The 21406-nt window shown below is 35.2% G+C and overlaps 1 protein-coding gene across 2 annotated transcripts; it reads right to left on the reverse strand.

Annotated features, from left to right (window-relative positions):
* Positions 1 to 529: 529 nt before the first annotated feature.
* LOC134527799 (transmembrane protein 203-like) lies at positions 530 to 21154 on the reverse strand. 2 transcript variants are annotated; one of them, XM_063360745.1, is made up of 3 exons: positions 20963 to 21154; positions 11203 to 11371; positions 530 to 1979 (listed from the first exon to the last, which is right to left on the reverse strand). In XM_063360745.1, exons 1-3 carry the CDS (start codon positions 21116 to 21118, stop codon positions 1885 to 1887), a joined length of 420 nt encoding a protein of 139 aa, XP_063216815.1. In that variant the 5' UTR covers positions 21119 to 21154; the 3' UTR covers positions 530 to 1884. The 2 variants fall into 2 exon arrangements, with proteins under 2 accessions (XP_063216815.1, XP_063216816.1); XM_063360746.1 differs by lacking the exon at positions 20963 to 21154 and adding an exon at positions 11768 to 14399.
* Positions 21155 to 21406: the final 252 nt, after the last annotated feature.

Here is a 21406-nt window from a genome sequence, read left to right on the forward strand (position 1 = left end):
CAATTGAATTATCAAATATGGTCTAGTGGCTGAGCGGTCAGCGGTGCTATTTTCTAATCCTAAGGTTGTCGGTTCGGATCCCGGCAGGTGCTAAACTTTTTTTTTGAACTTGTAAAAATAAATACGGCGCACGTAACATTTCAAAAGTAATAAATATATTTGAATAATGAATGCAAATAAAAGTAAATTTATTAAATAAATTGTACATTTCATTTTACTCCTTTGTATCCATACCAAATAGAGATAATTCAATAAAAATGATTCAATTTTATTCATAAAAGTATGCAGAGGTAGATTTTATCATACAAAAGATAGAAAAATTAAAAAAAAAAAATTCTTCCTCAAAGAATATAATATTTTTAATGCCTAAATGGTTTGGTTGCAAAAACCTATTACGGCTCAGTCTCAGGCAGAATATATTTCCTTTTTTGTTCTGGATCAATCATTTCATCAATGTTTTGTTATGACGTTGTCACGTTAATCTATCGTCCGTAAACCGACTTTACAGACAACCAATTTTTTTAAACTCTTTTTAGTGTTTTTTACCACTTTTGAGTAATTTTATTTACCGAAAAGTTCATGTCCCTACATGAGTCTACCATCTTTTAAATTCTGCTGCACAGAAAAAAGCATTTCACAAAGTATAATGGATACACAACACCAACATGTAAAGGTTTCAAGTATAGATTCAAAAGTAATAAACATGTAAATCATATCACCATAAAAATAACTCTTCCTCCATCCCCTATCTTTCCACATATTTGGACTACATACAATTATTTCTTATAAAGAAATATGATGAAGCAATCCGAAAACAAAATCACTTGGCAACTATTTATTAGATTATCATATTTTCCAAACATCAAGACATCCATTTTCTTTATTTACAGTTCAGTGATTTAAAGGAGGGCTATTCACATGAGCTTGTCATATGTTCTGCATGAATAAATTAAATATTTAGGATAAATTATCTGCAAAACACCATTGTCTTTGTACACTAGAAGTCTCGGCTGTCCTTTCATTCACAGCACACAGCCAGGTATCAACTTAATGTGTTCCATTTGCTTCAGTTAACAATGGTAGGGAGAGGAGGAAGAGAGGGGCGTGAGTGGCCGCAGCACGGCCAGAATGCACGGATAAGCAGCAGTGACACGGACCACATCGTTAAGACAGCGTCCGTGAGATGATTGTGTACGGAACAGCCCCGAGAGACAGTGGGAGATCCCACCATTGAAACAAGCAAGGGACCACCAGCGCATATTATTCTTCGCAAGCTTTCAAAGTAATTATGCTATCCTTAAGAGGCTTTACCATGCTTGCTTATTGTAATTGTTCTTAGTATCAATAACAGATGTTGCATAGAAGTTTTATGAACAGTTTACACTGAACTAAAAGAAATGGCAATGTATTCTGGAATATGCGCTCTTTACTGTGCAAATCATGAGATCTGCTTTGGTCAGCGGCCGTGCGGCTGGGTGAGGCCTCAGTGCAGTTGGCATGCCCGGATCAGCACCAGCTGCAGCAGGATGAACACCGGTGACATCACCTCGGAGAACACCAGCCCGCTCTGGCCGGCCAGCTTACGGCACAGCAGGAACTTGAACACGAACAGTAGGAGCAGCAGCGATGCGGACCATGCCGCGCGCAGCACGGCCGCCTTGTGCATCTCCTCGAGGTGCATGCGCACCAGCACTATGGCGCAGAAGTAGGCGCAGAGGGCATCGCCGACGAACAGCGGGGAGAAGGTCGCCCACCAGGAGGCGTCGGCAGGACGGAGCGCGAGCACGACGGTGAAGGCAGTCACTGCCGCCAGCTGCACCCACATCTCGAACACGGTCAGCCCAAGCCACTGCACCAGCTCACGTGTAGTGAAGAACATGGCTCCTACTGCGCCGCGCGCCACAGCTTCACGTGCACTGATGAGTTCTGGCGCGTCTGCCACTCCCAGTCGCCCTGGTCCCCCGTCGGCTCTAGGCTGTCTGTAAAACACCGACGGGACATCATGTAACCAATAGCAACAGGGGCATTCCGGTTTATCTGACCCAGCAATTTTAAATGTTTGTGTTAAGCATTTCTTTTGAGTCGAAAAAGCTGTTATATGTAAAACTAGCGACCCATGGATATGATCTACTAATATGGAGTCATTTAGATTTATTAAGTACTTACAAATAGGCTTGTGAGAATATAAGTTTTTAAATTTGAATTGAATACCAATAGCAAATTTTTCTCGAATATGAATATTTTATTTGTATAGTAAGAGTGAGAATAGAAATAACAAACGAAAAACGTGTTTCACATCATGTAAAATAACATAGGGGAAAGATTGGATTTTTTAATTCTCTATTTGTGAAATCAATTATATGAGCTCATATTTCCATAATTCACATATTTTTATTGTTACAGAATTCAGATAAACTGTATTTACTTCAGCAATATTACAAACACTTTTCTTCTAATTTTCTCTGAAATACAGAGCCGTTAATTTAATTTTGAGTTGCGATGTCTATTTGGCCATAGATACATGCAGTAAGTAAGATCCCACTGTGATGCATGGTGGTAGATCAACTGTGACTATAGATTTATATGTTGTTGCAACTTTTCCTGGTTACTGTGGGTCTTCCTTAGAAGATAGACATATGCTATCATAGACTTTTCTATAGGCCTTTTTAAGACCTACTATTCTGTAGTACAGTAATTTGATGTGTCAGTCTTGTATAAGTCAGTATAAGCAATGTAAGCACCCTATAAGCATCTTTTTTTTATGACTTGATTAAAAAACATAGAGATTTCTCTACTAGCTTTAAATTTATTATGAGTATTATACACATAAACCTTCTGGAAGAAATTCTCTAAATAATGGTGAAAACCTGATTAAAATCCATTGTGTAGTTTAGAAGCAGTAAGCAAACAGACAAATGTGGATAGCGACTTTGTTTTTTTTTATATTCAGAGAAGAGATTATTTTAATACCTTGTGAGTTGGAACCGGAGAAGAAAGACTTTTATTTAGATTAATTTTGTTCAAGTATCAATAGAAATGACTGTGATAAGTTTTGTTCTGTACATTTGGAACACCTGGAATGCACTTAATGGCACAAGTGTGAATTAATCAGTGGCTGAGGGGGAGAGAGAGTAAATAATAGAAATAGTTTTTAGGCCCAAGATGTATTTTCCATCATTCAATTTCCAAAATTTGGCATTCATATAAGCATAGGTAGTAGTAAATAATTTAGTAGAATACCTGTTGACTGACTCTAAAAATAATTTCCTCAGTTAATTCCAGCAAACTGACCTTGGTCAACAAGTCACATTACAGTATTTTTGTATTTTTAGTTCGCTCAGAGTTTATAATTGCTGTTGGTTACATTTCATATTTTAACACTTGGTATGCCAGTTAAAGCTATGATGTTGTTTGATAATCTGGCAAAATCGCTAACTCACATGGCAGTAACCCCAACAATAATTGCATTAGAAACCTTTACGTGTAATACTGTCAATGGACACTATTTTATGGGCTTTGTAAGTCTGTTAGTGTGTGATTTATGCCTACTAAACAAAGGAAAATTTTCAGTAACAATATTTAAAAAAATTATTATGGCATAAAAACTTTTGAAATCAATTCAGTCCCTATCTCTCCCCTTTTAACATCTCTTAAACATCAGATCATGAGAGACTTGAGGATGGAGCACTTACAGAATGCATGTATGGGGCAAGCAGGAGTATCCAGAGAAAACCTACCAACGATTGGTAACATTCGCCACATTTCCCATAGCTGTAAAAAAAAAAATTGGTTGTCTGTAAAGTCGGTTTATGGACGATAGTTTAACGTGACAACGTCATAACAAAACATTGATAAAATGATTGATCCAGATGAAAAGGAAATATCATATTCGGCCTGAGACTGAGCTGTAATAGGTTTTTCCAACAAAACCAGTTAGCCATTAAAATATTATATTCTTTGAGGAAGTAATTTTTTTAAAATTTTTCTATCTTTTGTATGATAAAATCTACCTCTGCATACTTTTATGAATAACACTGAATCATTTTTATTGAATTATCACTATTTTTTATGGATACAAAGGAGTGAAATGAAATGTACAGTTTAATTAAAAAATTTACTATTATTTGCATTCATTAATTAAAATATATTTATTACTTTTGAAATGTTGCGTGCGCCGTATTTATTTTTACAAGTACAAAAAAAAATTCCACAGCTGCCGAGATTTCAACAGACAACCCTTGGATTGGAAGTTAGCGGTGCTGACCGCCAGGCCACAAGGCAAGGTTTGAAATTTAGGTGTTTCAGATGGTATATACATATTTATAAAAATTTTGCTCACGGTAGGGAAATAATATTATTTCGTTTTTATGACACGATTTTATAACAAATACGCATCCCAAATACACCAAACTTATTTATAATGTGTTACAATATTTTTTAAAACATTATGCAAAAGATCACGGGTGTAATTTGAATTATTATGTGTAACTGTACAACACCATTGTTGGTTCAAAACGTATTTGAATATTCAACATTACTTTTAAATAACCGTACCGATTGTGCTGAAAATCGGTGGACAATCGTTAAATTACATAATATTAATAATTCAAACGACAAAAATATGATTGAAAAGTCAAATCGATGGTTGTTCCAATCTAGTGGAAGAGAGATGCCACGCATGCGTACAATGAGCAAACAGGACACATCCGTAGTGGGACATCCGAGGTGGGACACTTTTTCGTGCGTGCAGCCAGCGTTCATCGATTTATTAGACGCTGTCACGTCAAAAATTCTTGTTTGACCATGGTGTGAAATGGGAGGAGATTTGCATCCTCCTACCAACAGACAGACATAACAACTCTAAAATGGATCTCTCTGTGACCTGGGTTGCTAATGCCTCTCGCTCGTGTGGGAAGGGTCGTGGGTTTGTTCCCAACACACCAGCATCACTTGCATGAGTACTGAGTCGGTATCCTGGTTGTTTGGAGCCTATTATACTCTTGAAGAAGCCGTCACCTAAAGCTTCTGTGCATAACCTGTGGGTCATTCCATGTCAATTCAACCACACCATGACACCCACCGTCTCAGATTTTGACGAAACTTGGCATGGTTATTCTATTCATTGATGTAAGTAACCATACCAATTTGTTTTTCTTTATCTCGAATGGTTTAGATTTTACAGCCCCTTAAAGTTTATGGATTATTGGCATTTTAATCATCTGGCCGCCGTTAACTAGATGTGTTGTCTGATTGAAAAAAGTTCATATATTTTTTATTTACTAACCATTTAGTCTGAAAAAATTTTTATTTTTGGATTAATGTAGCAGGAATAATATAAAAAATGAACAAAACTACTAAGTGTTTATTTGGAACCATAAAAAAATCTCAAAGTGTAATTTTTATGATTATCGAAACAAAATGTAGAGTTTTACGGAAAATGGTAAATCTCATAAAGGGAAAAGGATAATCATGAAATCTCTGTTTTGTTTTTGTTCTAAAAGATATGTTCTACCACATTAAACAGTAAGATTCGTGGTTTTTTTTACTCCTTTGATAATTTTTTTCACTTCAAAACACAAAAATGAGTTGATTATTTAATTTTAGTTAAAAAGCTGCTTTGCCCGCTATTTGCCTGCCTGTGTTTCTGAATTATATACAGATTATTAAAATACCATATTTCCCTTTTGGTATCCCACACACCTTTTTATAAAATAATTACCTTACTTGCTGCTTCCTGTTTCCAATGCTGTCAAATCCTGCATTCCTGCCATGACATTAACCTGTCCTCTTTACACTCACAAATACGAACAGAACTGACCTCAGTAATGAGATTGCAGTTCAATTTAAATATAATTATTAATTTACACTACATAAAACATTAGTGTGTTTACTTACACATGCAATACTCCTATGTTCTTAAGGCTTACAGTTATTGCGGTTGTAACACTGTTAGGTCATTGTACTTCAAAATTCTTCTAGATTGTCAAATTTTGATTGGATATTTGTCATACATTCTTGTGAAAACTGATAGGTTCTTCCAGTCATTGTTTTTGGCGGTTCCACCATAGCAATAATATGAGGAATGGGCACAGCACATGTATCTTCTTTCTTGGGCCAAAAAAAGGATGGTGATGGTCCGCAGGGATGAAGAAACTGTACCGTGACATCTTTTTGTTCAGCATTTATCTCATTCACCATGCCAAAGTACCAGAAGCTGTCATAAACACAAGCAATAAAAAATCCAGGGTACAAATCTTCTAATTTCACGAGATAGTTTTGCTGAATGCTAAATAAATTAAAAATAATAGCTGCTTTTTCATCCTTGCTAATTCTCCGAGCCTCAATATTCTGTCGCATTCCGTTTTGCCATGGCTGGTCGCAAAAAATGACCACTGAGCTCTCAGTAAAAAATCTCTCTCATGTAGACACAGGTTTACGAAGTTGTATTTATTTTTATATTGTGCTGCACACCCATCACTAAAGTAATGAATCTCTTTAATGTGTGGGTTGTTCTCTTTCAAAAAGGCAGTCATAGTTTTTTGGATTTCGTACACCATACTTACATCATGTTTGAGGTCATCAGATATGATGCAAAAAGGTAGAACAAGCTTTTTGCCAGTTGCATCCTTGCAGGGAATGATTACAGGATGAATAGTGCATGAATCTGAGGTCCAGTGGTAACCTTGGGCTTCCTCTTGTATCGTGAAAGCATAATTTTCACTGAAGTCCATTGAAATTATAGCTACATTGGAAAGAGCTGTTTCTTTTAAAATTTTAAAAGTAGATGCTTGTGTTTTGGCAATGTAAGAATGAGGTAGGTATTAATTTGTTGAGTTTTAAAACTAATATTTCTATAAATTCAACAACAGAGCTGGAACACTTTATCATTTCAGTTCGATCAGTGGAAACCCACTGACTGAACTCAATAACGTCTTCATTGTCATATTCTTCAAACATTGTCTGTAAAAAATGGACAAGGTTATCTTTTGATGAACATTTGTCACAATGCCTTAAACTATATTCTCTTGTTGCTCCTTCACAAACCATGAGCAATATCAGTTCTTTGTAATCTTCCTCTATACCGGCTTATGAATCAATAAAATAACATTCTGGTGTATTGTGCACACGCATACTAAGTGTGTGCCACTAGAAGCAGCTAAAATGCACCATTTAGGTCTCAAGAAACAGAATTTTGAAAAACCTATTTTCAAATGACGATGCTCCCATTTAAAACTTGAGTATAGCTCAGAAAGATTACACAAAATCAAACGCTTTTCCTCATAAACCTTTTTTCCTATACTCACGACATCCTTCATCCCTGGCAGAATTCTACAATGTTCATCACCCTGATAAAATTGTTTCACTAAATCAATAGTTTCAAGGCTTAGCTGTTTCCCTTGCTTAGGGTCTGGTTCGCCTAAAAAAAAACCTTGTCTTTAAACACATGTTGAGCCTTACGTACAGAATAATCAGATGTGTTAAAAGTTTCTTTTTTTTTTCTTGACCACAACAGAGAAGCTGGTATTGTCAACATTTGAATGTGTTTTTTTCTTGATGCACCTATAATTTCCTTTTTAATAATGTTCACTAGTTTATCCATGTCTTCACTGTTCTGCAACATACTTTTTTCCAACAAGTATTTTTCTTCTGGTAGATCAACTTCAAGAACAGTTTCAATTTTTGATTTTACTTTTTCATGAACTTTTTGTAGCTTTTCTTTAGCATAACTTGATTTGCTATGATTAACAAGTGCATGTAATTTCATTGGTGAACATCCAATTTCATGAAAGGAAGAATTTAGCTCGTCAATTACAGTAATTTTTTGAAGTTGGTTTAGTTCATCTCTAAATGTTAGTCCTATATCCTTTGTTTGTCCATTCTCGTGCTCATCATTACTTTCAACCTTGTCAGCTTCTTTATCTTTTAAAAGTTTATTCCTGCAAAACGCACAAAGTTTCTGACCAGGTTTAACCTTGTACCCTTTTGATAAGATGATTCTACTCTGTTGTACAGTTAAAACACTAAGTGCTTTTTTAATAACAGTTTTATGTCTTTTGAAAGGATCACAACTCACCTTTTGTAAAAATTCATACTTCTTTAAAAACACACTTTTATGGTGAAGGCAAACAGTTGTTAACTTGTTGGATTCACATCATAATGTCAAAAGATTCAAATCTTCTTCAGAAAGTTTTTCAATACCTTGTATAGACTTGTCCTTGACATAGTGTAACAGATGGCAATTACTTTCAGTAGTTTCTCCAACACTGCACTTTTTCTCCATTGTTCAACAAAACATAACAACAATGCACTTTGGTACTCACTTAGTTTAATAAAAACACATAAATACTATCAATAACACTCATTTACTGAAATGCTTAATTGACTGTTATGTATAAGCACCAATCTTACTTCTTTCATGGCAACTGCCTCTGACGAACTGACATGGAAGCTATATTAAATAATGCTGCTGTGATGGGAAGGCAGGTTCGGACATGCAGAAGGTCACACACAGCCTGCCTTGTTCTGTCTCTATGCACGGATTGTATCAGTTGCTGGCCTTATGGCTTATCTCCTGGGAAGATCTTGCATCTGGATCTGGAAGAGGGCGAGCACAGAAGACGGGGGAAGGGGTGTGTGAAGTCCGCAGCCAGGCACAAACACAAAAAAATAGGTAAACTACGCTGTCAGTTGTTTATGTATTTGCGAGTGGAAAAGGAACAGGATGGTGTCATGACACAAATGCAGGGCTTTGACAGTGTGGGAAACAGGAAGCAGCAAGTAAAATAATTTATTTTATAAAAAAGTATGTGGGATACCAAAAGAAAAATGTGGTATTTTAACCATCTGTATATAATTCAGAAACACAGTCAGGTGGCAAATAGTGGCCAAGCAGCTTTTTAATCAAAATTAAATAATTAACTCATTTTTGTGTTTTGAAGTGAAAAAAGTTATCAAAGGAGTAAAAAAAACCACGAATCTTATGGTTTAATGTGGTAGAACATATCTTTTAGAACAAAAACAAAACAGAGATTTCATGATTATCCTTTTCCCTTTATGAGATTTACCATTTTCCGTAAAACTCTACATTTTGTTTCGATAATAATAAAAATTACACTTTGAGATTTTTTTATGGTTCCAAATAAACACTAAGTAGTTTTGTTCATTTTTTATATTATTCCTGCTACATTGATCCAAACATAAAAATTTTTTTCAGACAAAATGGTTAGTAAATAAAAAAATATGAATTTTTTTCCATCGGACAACACATCTAGCTAACGGCGGCCAGATGATTAAAATGCCAATAATCCATAAACTTTAAGGGGCTGTAAAATCTAAACCACTAGAGATAGAGCAAAACAAATTGGTATGGTTACTTACATCAATAAATTGAACCACCATGCCAAGTTTCGTCAAAATCTGAGACGATGGGTGTCAAAAATAGTTTTTTTTGGTTGATTTGGTATGGAATGACCTCTGTGTAACATGAAACCCTATAAAACAAAAATCAAAGTCTAATAGAAAGAGTAACCATTACTTTTTTGTTTGTCTGAAGGACTAGTCAGGAGGGGGGGGGGGGGGGGGGGGGGGGGTGAAGGGTTGTATTTTCAAGGAATTGGAAAAGGACTATTCAAGGATAAAAGTAGATTTTCAAGGGCTAATGATGATGTTGGATGAGATATTGGCTATTACATAAAGTATCCAAGATAGGGGTCAGCAATGGCCTGGCCAGGAAAACCAATTCAACAGCGCTAAGGGTGACTGGCTCATGCTTCACGCATCTCTTCAACTCTATACACTATGCACTGGTGTGCAGTATTTATATGTGTAATGAGTTTCTATGGGACTGTAAGAGAAGACAATGTATATACCGTGTTTTCTCGTATGATCGTTGCATATTTTATTCTAAAATCAAGTTTGAAAAGTAGGGGTGCGACGATTATGTGGGAAAAAAAATTTTTGTTAGGTAAAGTTATTCATAAAAACGAAACCCGTTCATGGAAAGTACGTTTATTTAAAAAAAGGTGGAGTATACAAGAGCACGCCAAACAATCTATATTAATAATTCCTTAAACAAAAACCTTTCTTCAACTTTAAATAGAAAAACCAAAACTCTAACGCGAACGCAAGCCACTTGAATCTGACGTGAACTAACGTGTCGTAGTACACACTTACCACAAAAGAATGCGGGCTATCAAATGTAGTTAACTCGGCACTTGACAGAGAGCGCGCGTTGCATACAATCGGCGAGATATCGATATTCGACTACGTGCGCGCGTTCTATACGGGAAGCAACATAACCAAACATGAATGATGCGCTGGCTACATGTTTTTAAGCGGTACGCCGCGGTAACACAATCAAATAAAGGAAATACAGTTTAAAAATGTCTTAAAAAGAAAATTTACACGTCAGGCAACTTTGTATTTCCATTAAATAAATAAGTGGTAATGACTGAAATTAAATGTTAGATTATACCTGCACCGCGGCGACACAGACGATTAGATAAAGGAAATAATGTTTAGAAACGTCTTTATAAGAAAATTTACACGTCAAACCTCTTCGTATTTTTCCGTTAATTTATTAAGTAAGTGGTAATGACGGAATAAATATTAAATTTCTACTTTAAAATACATCATTTTATACGGAAAAGATACCTACACAAAGCGCTCGGCATCTACTAGCGGGACCAAAAACATCATGCGACGTTAACGTGAGAAGATTTTTTTTATCCCAATTTTGACAGCTTAAAATATGGTTGCGACGATTACGCGCATGCTACGATTATGCGATAAAACACGGTAATTTTATGGTAGAGTATTAAAGATAAAGACCTCTCCACGTACCTATCATACTTGCGGTACTGTGTACCTAATTTTGATTGCTTGCCTGCATATAACAATTATCCATTATAGCATTTTTCTAATGGCCAAAAAAAAAAAAAAAAAACATTAGAATAGAAACCACAAAACAATACTAATTGGACACCTTTGATAAATATTAAATGGTTTGAAAACAGTACGTGGATACCCGGAACTCTGCATGCAGTTTGGCGACTCATACCATCCAGACTGTTACTTAAGAGCTTCAGTTCGTTCATTAAATCCATCCTAGTGCACAAGATAATGCCAGGTTTGAAGACGATGGGTGCACACGGTCACAACTGGACCATCCCCTCCAAGGACATGAACTGGGCTCTCACTGACCTACGAGGTCGGTGGTGGAGGTGTTGACGGCCAACTGCACGGTGCCAGGATGTCGTAGCTGTAGCTGCAAAGCGAGGTTGAGCGCGCGAGACACGGCCGCGCCCAGCCCGTGGATTACGAGCCAGCCGTCTGCGCGCTCCAGCAAGCCCTCGCACCGCTTCAGTTGGGCCTGCAGCACACGTGACAACACATTCGGCCCAACTTAACAATCTAATTTATTTCAATTCTATGTAAACCCTTGAGGCTTATCTAATAAGGACAAAATTCTAAAAATGGTGGATTTCAGAGCTACTGATATTTGCTGATTATACTCAGTGTTGCCAACTTCCAAACGCACCCACCGGTAATCACATTTATGCATACAATTCAATACATGTTAAAATCTATTAAGTTAACACCAGGCTCTAGATCTACAAAATAATTAACACAGCTTGCATAAAGTAATAAGATAACCCATTAATCAAGTAATTTAAAATTTACAGTTATGCAAACCTCTTAACAATTAAAAAATTAAATTAAGTTTTTAAGATTCATATTTATGTTTAGTACGTAACAAAGGACTAACCTTCTTACAACATGGGACAAGAGCAATATTTACCAAACGCCGTTTCCATTTTAATAATAAATACATAATGTTCCGTAACTGGAGATCTTTAATACTTGGCAGCACTGGTTATACTTCAAATGTAGATTTTTTTATTCCAAATATTTAGGGCCAATGAAAAATGGTAAATAAAAAAGGCCCATTTCGGTGAATAAAAAGAGTTATTTCGGTGCAAAATTTCGGTGAAAAAAAAAATTGTTTAGTTAGAAAAAATAACTATTTCGTCATTATAATTTTATACACATGTATATGTTTGATGGAATAATTGCTTTATTTGGTCAAATTTTATCAAAAACATTGTTTTGAAGTACATGCACATCTAAAATTTAGCACGCTGCATTTGTAATTAAAATTCTCAAGATTACATACAAAAAAAATCGGAAACTGATCAGAAACGTTAGTGTCTCAAGTCCATTTTGACTATCTCTGAAAATCAGCTATTATATATTTCCTGCAAACTAGTCCCCACCAAAACACTGTACTTATTCAACATTACAGAGTATTGTTTTTTTTATTTGTTTACGTTTTTCACCGCCTCAACTGCGTGTGCGGTATTTGTTCATGTATATGTTGGCACTCTTGGCCGGCATTATTTTCGTGCATTGCCGTGACAACTACGAAAATAAATAGTCGCCTCGGCTAGGACGCCCATCTACAACAATTAGCATTTTGACAGTTATGATTTGATTGGCTAATATGGAAGTGACGCTATTTTTCTGGACTGCGTTTGGCCGATTCAGAGAAAGGAACAAAGATTGAGTTAAGGCCTATCGACGATTGCGTCACCAGACGCATTTGCGGTCGGCAAAATAATGTAATTTTTGCCGTTTTAAGGCCTATTACGTCTCGTAGGAACGTATGCGACGACGGAGACTGAGTAGGCGTACGTCTGGATGTAATAATTTTCATTCGTGAAATATATGGTTCTAGAGTAACTTGACGCTTAGTTCCAGTGCGATGCTCGAAATTTACAGTGTTTTTCACACGTGTATTTTATTTTCCAATCGACTTGCACATTACAGAACTTGCACATCATGATGCCTTTTTCTTTACTGAACACGTAAAATCCTTTGTCGTCATATTCTTTAGCTCTTTCGAAAACACAACTTTCGGCATTTTATATGTTTATCCAGTGACCATGGTAATATGACCAAAATGACACAAAAACTTTAACGGAAAACGATCATAGATGCGGAAGAGAGACATATTGCATCCACTCGGAAATAAAGAACTTAAACTCGACAGACACACACTCGTGAAAACAAAATCATAGAACATTTCGACACTCGTAACTACCAACGCCATCTGTGATTTGTCCACCAGTAGCTAAGTGTTAATGTTTATTGCTACACTCTACTCTATGGGTGCTAGAGAAAAACAAAAGCAAAGATGGCGTCTCACATATAACCTCTTGGAATAATAAACGTTTTGTGCAGGTTCCAGAATGTTTCAACATGATTTTTCGCGATAAACATGTTAATTTCGCGCAAATATCGCGATTTCGTCATATTTCGTGAAAAACTACGGATTTCGCGCATCACAGCAAATTTCGTTAAAACGAAATGCAGTATATTAACGTCTTATCACTACCAAGTAAGGTTATTTGTATTACACTTTATGTGCAAGTGATTTTTTTTAAATTTCGCGATTTCGTCATTAACGAAATTTGACTACCCCTACAAATATTACATTTTTCAGCTTTAAATAGCAAATCTGTGCCACTCTGTGTTGCACGGCAAGCAAAGCATTTTATCCATTGTTTAAAATAACTGAACAACAAATGCAGTCAGTATTGAGACACCCCTCTGCACTTTCTGCATCGCCAGCAGACTTGAAATTATTTACTGGTAAAAATAAACTAAATATTTTATGGGAAATTTACATAAAGTTATTTGGAGACTACAGAAAACTAGATAACATTGTGTTGGTGAACTCACTTTCTTTTGAATGAACCAGTACTTTCAACAATTACCTATGTACTTGTATTATTTACTATGCAAATAAATAGGCTATATACATTTCTATCAGAGCAGAATATTTAAAGATGTCTATTAAATAAATAATGATAATCCTGAAAGAAAGCCTATTTAAAAATAATTTAAGAATTTTTTAATGCTTTTTTTATTCCTGACATTTATTCAAATTATTCTCTAAGTGGGCACAGTTTTACTTCAAGTAGTTTACCACTGTGAACCAAGCATCCCATGTTCGATTCCCAGTCTGATCATACTGTGGGTAAGTTAGATTTGAATCTGAAATACCAATGCAATGGCAAAGAAAACACTATATCTCTCGAGAATTACAAAAGCGAATCGCAAAAAGGGCAAACGTGCCAATAGAAGTTTTGAGCAACATTTAAAAAGAACTCACTAAACAAAAGCGCTGTGATTTTTGTTTTGGTTCAATAGTTTAAAAGGGCCCTTGTTAATGTCACACGTCTCACAACCATGTCAGCTCTGAGCAGAATATGATAAGACCCCATTTTAACAGTTAATTTTTTGTGATTACGAAAGCACTATCCAAAACAAATAAATAAAAAATAAAAAATTACATCTTGCAACAATTTGCTTGGCAAAAGTTTAAACCGACCCTCTTTAATTACACACATTGTCATAACAGGGTGAGGTCTGACCAATTTATGATAATAGCACACTTTCACAGCCAATGTGTGTTATTTTATAAGTATTACAGAGTTTAAAAAATAAAATTAAAAATCCCATGTTGCAACATTCTGCTTAATACAAAAGTCACAGCTCACTCGGTTAACATGTGACATTAAGGAGGGTCTGCTTAAAATGTTGTACCAAAACAAATAGTGCTACTTTCAATGTTTTTTATATTTTTTTTATCTTGAGAACAAATTTTTTTTGTCAATTATGTCCTTTTTATGCTTTATTTGGTCTGCTTAAACATAAGGGGTCAAGGTCAAAATACAATACTGGCCTTATAATTGGTCAGAAATAAGGTATGAATGTATGATGTCATGGAAGTTGGCCAATGATAACAAATTGTATTGCTGAACTAAGCAATATATAGTGTGTAATATTGGCAACAGCAAAATGCAAAGTAATGCCGTGGAAAAAAAAAGAATGAATGATAGTATGAGATTTGGAGCCATTGTGGAAAGGAGTGAGTGAATAAATAAGTAGAATTAATGAGTGAAGTGAATAAATAAGTTGTAAACAATAAGCAAGCGAAAAGTAGGAATTGAGAAATTTATTGAATGTATGTGTAAATAAGTAGCAAAGGAAGAGCTAGGTTGTGTTTATTTACATTGGATTATTATAACGGTGCAGTGTAGAGAAATAATGTGTGATTGTAGTAAACAGGAAAGTGACGGTTCTTGTTTTCCAGTATAGAAAAAAAATGAAATGGAGAAAAGGCAATTTTTTCTTGTGTAAATTTAATACTTACACAAGAAATATTAACAGTAAACAATTATTGCCATGCAATTGTAGTTATGTTGCATGTGCATTTCTATTGATGTATTGGATGAGAGGTGTGTTGTGTGTGTTTCATTTACAATATTAGGTAAAATAGTTTACTTGATTAGGTGAATAATGAAATTTGGTAGGTAATGTAAAGAAAGGCTCGTTTTTCTCTATTTTAGTTTTGCAATCAATGAAGTGATAAAAACAAAGCAAAGTTTTTGTGAGTGTAGGTCTGCTAATGTAAAAATGTATATATACATTTAAATCACAGTACGGTAAGGATAGCGAAGTCATCAACAAGCCTGTGCTAAAGTAATTAGACCTCTACATTCTTACGCTGTAAGCACAGGAATAGGCATTTTGGATTGGAAATATTCACATGCTTAGTTTACAAAGATAATTTTGTTCAGAAAAGTAAATTATTGTATGGAATATATTCTCAGTAGGTATTATGTTTTATAATTAAACTAGCAAACCCGGCGAACTCCGTTTCGCCACCAAATGGCTTCGTTTTATGTAACATTTCGTTTGGTGATTAAAAGATGAAGGAAATTTTTTTTTTGTTTTATATTTGAAAAGGAAATTTTTTATTTCATTTCACAACAGTAATGAATTCATTTCGATTACAAAAATGAAGTGTTATTTAGTTGAACTTCTCTAAGTAAATGAAAGTGAATCCAAAGTAAATACTGAATCGAAGCGTTATACGTGTCCGCAAATTATCCGTTTCATTGAAGTGCTCTTTGGTAAACCACATTTTTTGTTTTTTGGTCTGACGTTAACACAAACAAAGCGGATGGTTTCCCAACGTGATGTCGTATCCGTCTTGCCCTTGCCAATAAATGATTGGATATTGTAACGCATCGTAAAAACGATGTGTCTCGTTTACACGATGCATGATATTGCTTCTTCGCTGAACGACAATGTCTCGCGATTTAGTTGGATCGCCAACAATAATTGCAGCAACATCATTAACGGTGGGTGCATTGAATCTTCGCACATGTTCACCTGTTGGGGTACAATCCGCTCTTATGACAAATTTGTGCGTATCCGATGGCATTCGTTCTAATGCTGTTTTGAACATATTAACCACAGCATTATTAGCGTGAAAAAATGCTTGCAACTGTTCAATAATTCGTCTCTTTAACTGTTGTGTTCCCTGCATATTGCACCGCACATTCAGCTGATCCACCATCGACAAAATGAAATATATTTGCAGAAATTGATGCGGTTCATCTGGTGTTGGCACCATTGAACCATGCAAATGATATATTTGTCCTTGTATCTGTAATTGCAAGCAATCATTTGTTTAAGAATACGGTGTAACTTCTGATCGTGTGATGGTGTAGTGTGTGGTGTATATGTAGTTGTTATGTATTGCAATTCATTGTGTTGGTGTGAGTGATACTTTACCTTGCAAGTCGGCATGAAGCCACCTTCTCAAATGATATTAGCTCCAAAGGAAGTCATGCGAAAGCAGTTATTGTATTCAAGGATGTGTTGAATAAAATGGCTGGAATCGGGATCACTTCCATCGAACAATGGTTTCAGTGGCTATGGTGGTGTAAGTAATGGATCCATTTTGACTTTTCCACTTGCGCAGCACAATCCAGCCGTTTCTCTTTTGAACTTTAACGCATTGCAATATCGGCATATAGTCGTCATTGGTCCAATATCTAAATTTTCATCATCACTGTAGTTCGCAGTGGGATCATATTGGAATGCCAAGCGATTGTATGATGCCAATGATCTTCGTGTGCTCACGCGTTGTCTCAATCGAGCATTTTCTCTTATTATATTTTGTCTTTCTTCGCTTAAGTTCTGTGAATACACTTGTTGCTGGCTTGCATGTCTTGTGTGGCGGCCGATGTTGGCACGTCGTCCTCTAGGCATTTTGGGCTATGGACAGAGTGGTGAATTTAACCTCAAATGCACGATCCACATAATTTACACAGTTCAACTTACGACCTTAAAGACAAATGCCTGCTGTTGAAATTGAATAAAAATTTGCACAATATACGTTATATGTTTTTTTTACTTTTTTTTTTTCACAATTTCACAGTAAACACAATACCGGTTTGTCACATGAAATTAACTGAGCAGAGAACAATGAGTAGTTGATTTGATGGTTTCCAATTGAAATGTTAGGAAACGAATAACTTATTTTTTTTTCTTTTTTTTCACAATTTCACAGTGAACACAATACCGGTTTGTCACATGAAATTAACTGAGCAGAGAACAATGAGTAGCTGTCAAACAATGTATCACGCACCGGCGCCATCTACTTAAAATGTTGGTTTGTCCTGAATTTTTCCTGAATTTTCTTTGCTATAAACCTCATGGAGCCCGAGACCTTTCCAACGACTGCAAAACCGTGGAAATCGGTTCGTGCGTTCTGGAGTTATAGCGTCAGGAAGGAAAACCCGACTTATTTTTATATAGTAGATTACAAAAGGTGGTATCACAAAATATAATAAATTGAGCATGATTGTAGTACATAAATATATAAAATGTATCTTCGGTATTGTATCCTGTACTTTAATAGGTAGGACTGAAGTATAGAACATGATACCATGGAAAATATTAATTCGGAATTGTGTCCTATACTAGAATAGGTAGAACTGAAGTATAGAAAATGATACAGTGGAAATGTTACGTTCGTATCATCACTACATAGTATAAAACAAAGTCGCTTCCCGCTGTCTGTCTGTCCCTATGTATGCTTAGATATTTAAAACTAAAACTATGCAATGGATTTTGATGCGGTTTTTTTTTAATAGATAGAGTGATTCAAGAGGAAGGTTTATATGTATAATACATGCATAATATAGTAGAGAAACACTGATAATTTTAGAGGTTTCTAATGTGACGTCATAAATAAACACATTTTTTGCGCTTACATTGCAAATGCTGGCTGAAGCCTACGAGATAGATCAAAATAATGTACATACTACAGTATTGTACACCTTAAAAAGGTCTACAAAAAAGTCAGTGATGGTATATGTTTAAAAAAGTCAGTGATGGTATATGTCTTTATCTCTTAGGGATAACCCACAATAACCATTTTTTATACTTTACTTTTTATGAGAAATAATAGCTTATTTACGAAGCGATTTTAAGCAATACAGCATTAATCCTTATCCAATTAAGTACCTTAAATACACTGTGCATTTAATATAGATCAATATGGCCCTTTACATCATGTAATTTAAATGAATATTTTCGAAGATATTACAGATTTAAAATGCAGGGACACAGCGGTTGCGGCGGTACCAGCCGGGGGGCCGGCGGCGCGTGCCTCTATAAATAGCGCATCGAAGGCTGCGCTTCGTCCTACAGCACTTTATGATTAGCAGCTATCGCACACGTTTATCGGAGTTCTCTAGTGAGGAAAATAACAATTATTACTTAATAAAAACGTGTTTTTCAGTACGACAACGTAATCCAAATTTATAAGTACATTAAGATAAATTAAAAAAATATATATTTGAAATTGTATGATAGTATTTAAATACTAAAGTAACCTCTAAAGAAAACATGTTTGTATTGTCTAATGACAAAGAAGCTGTGAACATTGTATATAGACATTCTGTAGTATATATAGTACCAGCATTGCACCCGTGCGAAGCCGGGGCGGGTCGCTAGTCTCCTATATTAGAGTATGTAGGACTGAAGCATAAAACATGATACTGTGGAAAATATTATTCTGTATTGAGTCCTGTAGCCTACTAGATTAGGTAGGGCTGTGGTATAGAATACAATACCCAAAAGTAAGTTTGATAAAGAAATGTTTTTGTACAAATAAACTAACCAAGACGAAGAAACGACACAAGCATCAACAAATATTTAACCCCAGCTGCTTTTCGCTTGCATTTCCCGTTTTTTGCCTTGCATAGTTCAGGTGGAGCTCGGAATACGTCGATGGTTTTATTATATAGGCACTACAACTATAATATCGATGACTTAACTTTACGTCTTTGAAACTTTTCGGGTAAATATGTAGTGTACGGATTAGCGCCAAAAAAAATCGTACAAATATAAAATAACTTTCATTATATGCTCTTTTACGTCCTCTTTTCATAACCGCCTGCGGAGATAAAAAATTCCAATTACTTTTGGAGATATCGCCGTTCTTATTTTGCAGTACAAGCCCTATGTAATCATTCAACAGACGCCATTTTATATTTTGCCGTGTGCGCGTGAATGCCTAAATAACAGAAATTTTCCATTAGGTAAGGTTAGTTACGTTATAAATACTTAAAAAAAAAACGGAAATTAAAAATAATATCAATTAATTTTACTTGTATAGTTTTAAGTATTTATAATGTAACTGACCTGACCTAACAAAACGGGACAAAGGTAGATTAGGTCAGGTCAGCTACAGTATAAATACTTTGAAACTGAACGGACATTAAAAATAATAAAAATTAATTTTAATGGTTGTTTAGTTTTAAAGTATTTATAATGTAGCTGACCTCGGGAAAAAGGATGAACAGTAGGAACTCACGTAATTTTCTTTTTACGTGATGTAGTCGTTCAACTACGTCGCGAAAAAAAAAAAATATCATACTTGTAAACAAGCAACAATGGTGAACGCGGGAAGCCTGCGATTCACTCATCCTTCTGGACATACCCGAATACTCACGTTGGCAAGCCTTCTTTCAACAGACGAGAGGCAAACGCCCGATCGTGCATCTTCGGTTTTTTTTTTGTTGTAAATAAATATGCAACTCATGAAAACTAATGGTCAATTAGGTTATGTTAGCTACATTATAAATACTTTAAAACATAGTGGATGATTGATTTGGTTAGGATAGCTACATTAAAAATACTGTGAAGCATGTAAACGGTTTCCTAGCGCTGGATAGCTACATATTAAAAATTTATTTGCTAAGCAACCATAAAATGATTTTACAGTTTTTTTAATGTAGCTATACTTACCTAATATAACCAACCATCCACAATGTTTTTAAGTATTTTTAATTATTTCTTGCTAATTTTAAGAAAAGAAGCTTGCCAACGTGAGTATTCGGGTATGTCCAGAAGGATGAGTGAATCGTAGGCTTCCCGCTGAATGCCGCATCAGAGCACAGCATGAAAATTAAAAAAATCCATATCTCCTAAAAGTATTTAGAATTTCTGATCTTCGCCGGGTTTAATGACAAGAGGAAGTTAAAGAGCACAGAATAAAGGTATTTTTGGAATTTTAAATTTTTTTTTAACAAATATTGCCCAAATATGAAAATTAAAAAATTCTATATCTCCTAAAGTATTTGGAATTTCTTATCTCCGCAGGCGGTTATGAAAAGAGGACGTAAAAGAGCATAAAATGAAAGTTATTTTATATTTGTACGATTTTTTTTGGCGCTAATCCGTACACTACATATTTACCCCTTACTAAATAATAGTTTCATCGTTTTATAGGTAAAATATTTAACTAACTCAAAGCTGAAAAAATGTATGACTTTACTTTTCGTAACATTTCACTCCAAAAATTACAGGCGGAAACGCAAGCCGAAGTTGAATGTTGGCCGATGCTTGCATTTATAGTGCTTTGTATAACCCCCGACCAAAGTCATACATTTTTTCAGCTTTGAGTTAGTTAAATATTTTACCTATAAAACGATGAAACTATTATTTAGTAAGGCAATCTCAAATCTACATAATACTTGACACATCATGTCTTGGAGCGCCTCATATATAACGTGTTTGCACTATGCGTTACCTGATAGTTGGTTTTGTTTGTGATGTAAACGTGGTTGTCACTACGGGGTAACCTAGGTGGAAGACGTTTCCGTAAAATTCGATCTGGATCCGTCTTCTGCTTTTCTCGTTTATTAAATCGTTGCTCTAACCTAGATTCGTCTTGACTATCACCCATTCTGAAAGAAAATAACAACAATACATAGAAGTATAAAACAAGCATGTAGGCATATCCGAAAGCTTTTCAAAAAATTCTTAAGAGATGCTATATTTCGAAAGGGTGCTTATAATATAAGAATCATATTATGATTCTGTAAGTATTTTTACAGCTATACGTAAGGTCAATAAATATAATTGTTATTTTTTAGGATGAAATTTTCAAGAATCATTTCGGCTGGTTCCACATGCAATATTGATTTTTTTATCCCCATTTTCTCGTGTTCTATTTTTTAAGGCAAGAGGTCTC

This window comes from Bacillus rossius, chromosome 1 (genome assembly GCF_032445375.1).
Source record: "Bacillus rossius redtenbacheri isolate Brsri chromosome 1, Brsri_v3, whole genome shotgun sequence".
NCBI classification, from domain to species: Eukaryota; Metazoa; Arthropoda; class Insecta; order Phasmatodea; family Bacillidae; genus Bacillus; species Bacillus rossius.